A 7704-nucleotide genomic window follows, 5' to 3' on the forward strand; every position below is an offset into this window, starting at 1 on the left:
GGGACGGAGAGGCGCAAGGAGCCTCTTATGTAGGACCGAATAGGAAATACCAGCACCATTCTTGAAGGCTCTAAGCGAGACTGAGTAGCGGGCCCTTTGCCTCACACAACCCGTGGGCCCATGAATTCAGCGACGTGGGTCTGATCCGCACCACACCCTAGCATAACCCACGCACACTCCCGACCAAACCTCTTGAGATGACACTGCATGTGGGACCATGTTTCTCTGACCAATCCACGATCGACAACGAGCACCGACCAATCCCCGATCGATAATGAGCAGTTTCTGCTGACAGGTGCCCCAACGACTCCTATTGTCACTGGTGACTAGGCCTAGCCGACCGGTGCCCCAGACACCAGAACTATCGCTGGTGACTAGGCCATTGTGCCAGTGGCTGATTTGGCTAGGGACATCACACCACGGTTGGATCCCAATCCTAGAGCCCTCAATCATTTCACTTTTGTGGCCACTCTGAGTCCGGATTTACTCTAGGCATTCGTGTGTTCTTAAATTACCCACATAGACACCACTTGGTTCCATTAAAGTGATGTTGTTCTATCGACTCGTCGTGCCTACTATGTAGATCAACAGTCATCCATTTTGTGGTGAAGTGTTCCACAACAAGAACTACATCAACCAGCAATATTGGTGCATGTTTAGAGTATACATAAAACTATGTGCATGGAACCCTATGGGAGGAAAAAACTTACTTTACATGACAAATGTATGATGTTCAAGGAAGTAGAACCACCATATATAGGAGCTATGACATAAGTGGCAAAGAGCGATTTTTGTAGTGCAAAGCTCCAAAAAAGAAAAGAAATAGGAAAGAGAGTTTGAATGGGTCCTACAATGAGTGAAAATGGAACCATGATCGCAAAAAAGAGGATGAAAGAAGTGCTTGTATTTATGGAGGTGCAACATGATTGGTGACATTTGTGAACCTGCTATTTTATATAAAAAGTAGTAGCAGCAAGCAGTTATATTCTAGTTATTGTGATGTGGGTAGCCAGTAAGTTGATGTGTAAAGTAGAAGTCAAACATATTTTTTCTATTATACTTATTGCTAGGTGAATCATAAGGGTGTAGAGTTGATATAGAAAGGATTAGAAAGCGAACATTTTTTGTTTCATTATATAGCTAGGGGAATCTCGAGAGTGATGACTAATATAAAATAGTAAGAGGAATTTTTCTTTTATTTCATGTGGTTAGAAGGAGCCATAAAATCGATGAGCTAATAGAGAAAAAACAACGAGGAGTCATAGGAGCATCGACACAACTTTGCCATTGTATACAAGAGGAAAGGTTAATAAAGACATGATAAAATATATCTAGATGGCTAGAACAGAGTTGAATTTAAAAAATTCTACAACAACAAGCACTAGACAAACCGAGTTAGATAACAAGGATGCTCTAAGCACTACCTCTAGCTACTCATGCAAGCTTGGGGTGAATACCTACATAATCTAGTGATCAAAATAAAGCAACTATGCCTATGTCACTTGGCAGGTAAAGCTATCTAAGAGAACACCCTAGAAGCACAACTACTAGTAACTATACACTAGAAATTGAATTGCGTAAATGTAAAGAGCAAGTGTAGAGCGATCAAACAACAACAAAATGACACGATATATATCGCCATGGCTCAGTGGCTTGCCGTCCAAGGATCACTGCTCCTCTAAAAGCTCAATGGTCGAGTGAGGAAGTAGAAAAAACTTACTTTACATAGCAAGAATGTGATGTTCAAGGATGTAGAACCACCATAAGAGTATGACATAAGTGCCGAAAGAGCAACTTTTCTAATGTAGAGCTCCAAAAGAAAAGAAATGGGAAACCGAGTCTGAATGTGTCCCAAAACAAGTGAAAATGAAGTAGAGTTTGGTTGAGGACGAAAGAGTCGCTCATATTTATAGAGGTGCAATGTGGCCAATGACATGTTGAACCTGTCATTATATAAAAAATAGTAGTAGCAAGCAAACATATTCTAGTTGTGTCATGGGTAGTCACGAGGACAGTGAGTTGATGTAACTTAAGTGTTCCTGATATTTATAAACAGTTAAAAATCAAAGCAATGTTATATTCATTTAGCTACCAAGGAGTACAGCTTGAATGCGTTTGCGAATAGTCTTTTTTTCAATTACATGGACAAGTTTCTTTTAGATAAAATTACGACACTAGGTAGAACTTTTATTTAACTTATGGACTCTTCAATGCTTCTGGAAATACTATACATATCTAAATTACCACAAATATCTACGCTTTGCAACCTAAGACAAATGTTAATTACCTGACACGATGAACCAATATTATAAATGCATCATCATAAAAAGCCTCTTTAGTTTTTTTTGTTTCGCTTTGCTTCTCTTTTCGTATCACGCACACAGTTTGTATTTTGCTGCTTTGTCCCTAATCAGCACTCTTGATTGAAATAATTTGCTTAAAGTGCCATTTTTAGCTTATCCAAATGCAACTCTATTGATCCCAATACCATTGTTATATCAACAGATCAATACCATTGTTATATCAACATTGAATACAATGAGTTTAGAAATATTCTTCACTGTTTATGGTACCACTTTTAAGTAAGTTCAAATATTCTAACATAGCTTTGCCTATGGCAAAGCACTGGATGCCGTATAGTGTATAAATAACTAGGTCAAATCATTCAACAATCTTTGGCGAAGACTACAAAAATCTTGGGGCCCAACCAAATGCATTTTTTCTCTAGTTAACTATTAGAAATAGATGTTGGACATTAGACATACTTTTTAAGAGAGAATTGCCTCGTTTGGATAAGTGCCCGCTTTGTGATCAAGAAGATGAGACAATTCAACACCTTCTAAAATCTTGTGTCGTGAATAGACAAGTGTGGTTCAGAGTGCTCGTCTCCCTAAACCTTGTTGAGGCAGTCCACTGACAATATGAGCGTAGTTTTGCTGGTTGGTGGTGCAAAACAATTAGAAGAGTTCCAAGGAGAACAGAAAAATGAGTGAATTCACCATGTTTGGTGCTTGAGTTATTTGAAAGCATATGAATGCTTGTGTGTGTGAGGGTATCTCTCCTTCAGTTAACTCCATCCTGCGTGAGCTGAATGACAAGCATAGTCTTCGGTGAGAACCTAGGTCTTAGGCCTTGTTTAGTTTCAAAAAAAATTGCAAAAAATTTAGATTTCTCGTCACATCGAATCTTGCGCTGCATGCATGGAGCATTAAATATAGATAAAAATAATAAATAATTGCAGAATTTATCTGTAATTTGCAAGACGAATCTTTTGAGTCTAGCTAGTTCATGATTAGATAATATGTGTCAAATACAAATGAAAACGCTACAGTGTCCATTTTGCAAAAAATAGAACTAAAGAAGGCTTTAATTAACTTTGGTCTTAGAGTAACACTTTGAGTTAGCTTTGGTCTTGGCTAGTTTCTTTCTCTCTATGAAACAAAGAAGCGTAGCTCTCCTAAGTTTTGAAAAAAAATCAATAATACCAACAAGAACTAATAAACACCTAGAACATGAGCAAAGCTAAAAGATTCATGAAAATAAACATACTACCAGATCATTTCTCGTGTATTTGTTGGAGTAAAATATATACAAGTAACGTGAGAAAAAAGAAAACATATTTGCCGCATCCCCCAATTGTTGTCACAAGCATACTTGCTGATCTAACATGAGTTAAGATGATTTTGTCTTCTACAACTAGGCCTAGCATCGAACTTTTGAAGAAGTACCACTCATACCTACTTTTAACAGGAGCGGGGGAGTATGCCAAAGTGTCAATTGATGCATAAATGTAGTCTAAAATAACAAAATAATAACATGAACATGCAAATCTCGCCCTCTTCCTCGTGGATTGAAGAGTACTGGATGCAGCTTGACCACCGGTATGAAGGGGGGCATAGATTAGCGACTAAAGATTACACATCTATAAAAAAATGACAAAGAAAGGAAAGAAAGGAAAACAAATCAAAAGACAATGCAAGGAACACTACCAAAACTTATTGAGCTGAAAATTATTCACGGGCTCAAATATCTAGAGGACGTCGCAAAAAGTCTGTCCTCTTCTTCCTCTAGATCATGAGCAGTATATTTAGAACCTTAGAAAACGAGGAGGGGAGGGGGCAGGAAGTGAGAGGTGAGGGAGGAAGAAAGAGAAGTCAACGGTTAGGACGCCACAAGATCTGCGATATAGGCTCCGATCAATCGACGAGTAGTTGGTGCTTGGCGAGGTAGACAACGTTGGGATGGCGAATACGATACACGAACAAGCGAGAGCGGCAGCCGATGGGGAAAGAAAATCATGAGCAGACAAGCATTTTTTGGTTTTTTATTTGTACCATTACAATTTTACAAGTTTAGAGAAGTGCCATTACTATTAGTCTAATTCTTCTTCAGCTTAAATCATGTCATTTTATACGTATATTCAACAGCATTGAACCCACGTGCAGGTGACTAAAAAACGGTGTATTTTCGTATGGCAAAAAAAACCTCCTGCTTCTCTCCCTTCACTCACTGGTGTGTGGGTCCCACACACACTAGCTTCTTCTTCAACCTTTAGCCACAGTTAGCAAACTTGCAAAATAAAAATACCTCGTGTATTGACACAGATAGATCTAAAAAGACCCGTGGTTATTTTGTCCTGACCAATATTCCAAAGGTCATTTGCATAAGACAAATTTAGACCTTGTTTAGATGCTCATGTATCCACCTAAATCCACACCCATGTGGATTGGGAAGGGATCCCATCCGGGTTTGGTGCATCCAAAGGAGTCCTTATTGTCATGTTGAAAGATCTTCTAAGCTAAAATTCGCATCATGTAATACACATCTTTGGCAATTTCTTGTCTATGAAACAGTCAACAATGAAAAGAAATGACGTATCAGTTAGAATACATATTTCCACTTACAAATCCAATGTATCTGAGGTTGCATCAGCAGTTTCGACTTCAAAATAAATCAGTGCTCATCAGATAAACAAGATCAAATAGATGGTCACATACGCATAGGTCACATATGAAGCTATTTTTATTTAAACAAGATCAAATTTCAAGCAACAGATAGTGATCTAATATAGAAATCCTAAAAACCAAAAATATAATGTGCTCCATTCCAACTTTGAATAAATATATAACCAAAAGGTTTGAATCGACCACATCAGCACATCGACCACATCAGCACAGGACAACAGCAACCAGCAATGTTGATCGATGTTCAATATGCCCTGAGCATTGGCAGTTTGTGTTTTCAATGATTCACAAAAGCTGCACTGATGCAGTTCACGTACGCACCAGCACAATCAGCAGACTTACTACAAAAGTTTGTGTGCCATAACAGCATCATAGCTCTGCATTGTCAATTAGCAGGAAATGGTATTTGGGAAAAGAATGACAAACTAGCAATGTTGATGTCCACAAAACCACATACTGTCCACACACACATCCTCACTGTTGAATTCCATGGATTACATCTTTTGTGGGCAATACATAAAAAGATCACATATGGACTTTGATTAACTGTACTGTGGCAACAAGCGAACAACGACATGAAGACCACCGTTTGTCATTTTTTTGGGGAACCATTAGCCATGCATACAAGTAACAACTTTATTCCAACACAAGCTGCAACACAAGATCAACTATTAGTTGCAAACTCCACACATCATTCATATGATGAATTTAACACTGCTCTAACAGACAAAATATGATCTCGCCAATCAAAGATAAATAACACCGCCAGATAAAGCGACCAACATTAAACTTGTGAGCCATCCATGATATGTGCGAGGCAAATCAATACAGGATCACCTCCATGCAATGCAATCGCTCTTGCCGTGACATCAATTCCTTCCCAATGGAAGCGACCACTCTTGCCATGACATCAATTCCTTCCCAATGGAAGTGACCGGCATGAGTATGTCTCCTTGAAATCCGACTTCCTGGACGATGTGAATATGGATGCATACACTTCCTTGTTGGCATGGGCTGGCGCATGGTCAGAAGCCTTGAAGCGCTTTGCTGAAGCCGCGTCACCCTTCTTCCCATTCTCTAACTTGTCAGCCCCCGCCCCCGCTGCCGCAACATTAGCAGCATGCTTATTCCCACTGAGGCCATTCCCCACCTTCTTCTCCTTCTTCTCCTTCACCTTCCCCCTCTCCTCCTCCATCCTCTTCCTCAGCGCGGCCACCTCATCTTCAGTCCCGTTGATGGGCATCTTGTCGGCCTCCTCAAACTCCTTGTGGCAGACCAAGCACGCGGACGTCTTGACCTCCTTGAGCGCCTTGACGCTGAGCACGTGCCCGCACCCCCGGAGCGCGAGGAACTGGTACTTCCCGTTGAACTCGAGGCCGGTGACGGGGCACTGGAACCGGACCTCCTCCCCGGCGGCGTCGGCGTCCGGCCTGGGGTGCAGGTGGATGGGGATCATGTCCCGCAGCCCCCGGATGTAGGACATCGCCTTGGGCAGGCGCTTGTGGAGCAGCGCCTCGACGAGGGCCTCCTTGTTGTAGAGGTTCCCGAGACGGTCGGCCACGGCGGGCGCGGCGAGGGGCTCCCCGGAGAGCGCGCAGCAGGTGAAGCGCGAGAGGCGGGCCTCGTTGGGGTCCGCCTTGTCGGGCTTCTTGGCGAGGTACATGGAGAGGTAGCAGTCGCGGGACTCGGCGCCCGTGGCGCCGCCGTCGCCTCCGCCGCCACGGAGCGCGCGGAGGCGGAGCTGGACGGACGCCGACGGGCGGAGCGACGACACCGGGGTGGAGGACGGAAGCGGGCGGCCGTCGGCGGTGAGGTAGTACGAGGAGGAAGGGAGCGGGAGGGAGCCGAGGAGGTCGGAGACCGGGAGGTGGGACGGCACGGTCAGGTACCGCGGCGGCAGCGACAGGTCGTCGAGGCGGAGCACCACGGCCCTCGCGGCGCCTGAGGCGGGGTGCGCGGAGCCGGCCATGGCGGGCTAGGGTTAGGGTTCCGGCGAGGCTGGCCGGATCGCGGGGGGCAGAGGAAGCTCCTAGGGGAGGAAGAGGAACGGATTCTCTCGAAGGGAGACGATGGGGAGAGCCCGAGAGGGGAAGAGGCCGAATCAAAGATGGGCGAGCGGATGGCGGTGCGGGCTGGCCGTGGAGAAGTTGGACGCGGAGGTGGTGAACGGAACCGGCGTTCCTTGTAGTGGGGCGTAGTGGGCCGGGCCGGGTCACGGCGGAAGCGAAGTCGGCGCACGTGACTTTGATGGGTTCACAGCGCCTGGGCTCTGAGAAGGCGAGGCCTGCCAGCTCCTTTTCTTCCAGAAGCCAGAAGGCTGTCTGGCTGAGGCTGACGAGATTTTCCACCGGTTTCGGGTGGAGAGCCCACGATCACGGAGATGCGATTGTTGTTGTGTTGCGGCCGGATCTTCCAGCGACTCAAGCCGATAACAGAGTCTGTGACCAGTTAGCCTTTGTAAGGAAAAAAAAGAGATTTAATTGTATGGCCTTAAAAAAAATACCTCTTTCTTGTATGGCTTTTTTTTTGAACTTTTCTCAATGGCTCTCAAACAAACTTCCATTCCTTCTATAGCATTCTGTATGTTTTCAGCATATAACGGTGTTAAGTGGAGGGTAAAAAGAGCATAATACCCGCGTGAAATTTTTTTCGCAAATTTTGGTTTGTTTCTTGTATATTTTGAGTAATAGTAAACAAATAAATTGACAATTTAGATATTATAACAGTACATATTTGGATC

At 43.6% G+C, this 7704-nt stretch overlaps 1 protein-coding gene across 1 annotated transcript; it reads right to left on the reverse strand.

The window, feature by feature from the left end:
• On the reverse strand, window positions 5370-7116 carry LOC8065413 (protein RTF2 homolog). Its single transcript, XM_002437921.2, has one exon. The coding sequence runs from the start codon at window positions 6931-6933 to the stop codon at window positions 5875-5877; it is 1059 nt and encodes a 352-aa protein (XP_002437966.1). The 5' UTR covers window positions 6934-7116; the 3' UTR covers window positions 5370-5874.

This window comes from Sorghum bicolor, chromosome 10 (genome assembly GCF_000003195.3).
Source record: "Sorghum bicolor cultivar BTx623 chromosome 10, Sorghum_bicolor_NCBIv3, whole genome shotgun sequence".
Classification (NCBI taxonomy): Eukaryota; Viridiplantae; Streptophyta; class Magnoliopsida; order Poales; family Poaceae; genus Sorghum; species Sorghum bicolor.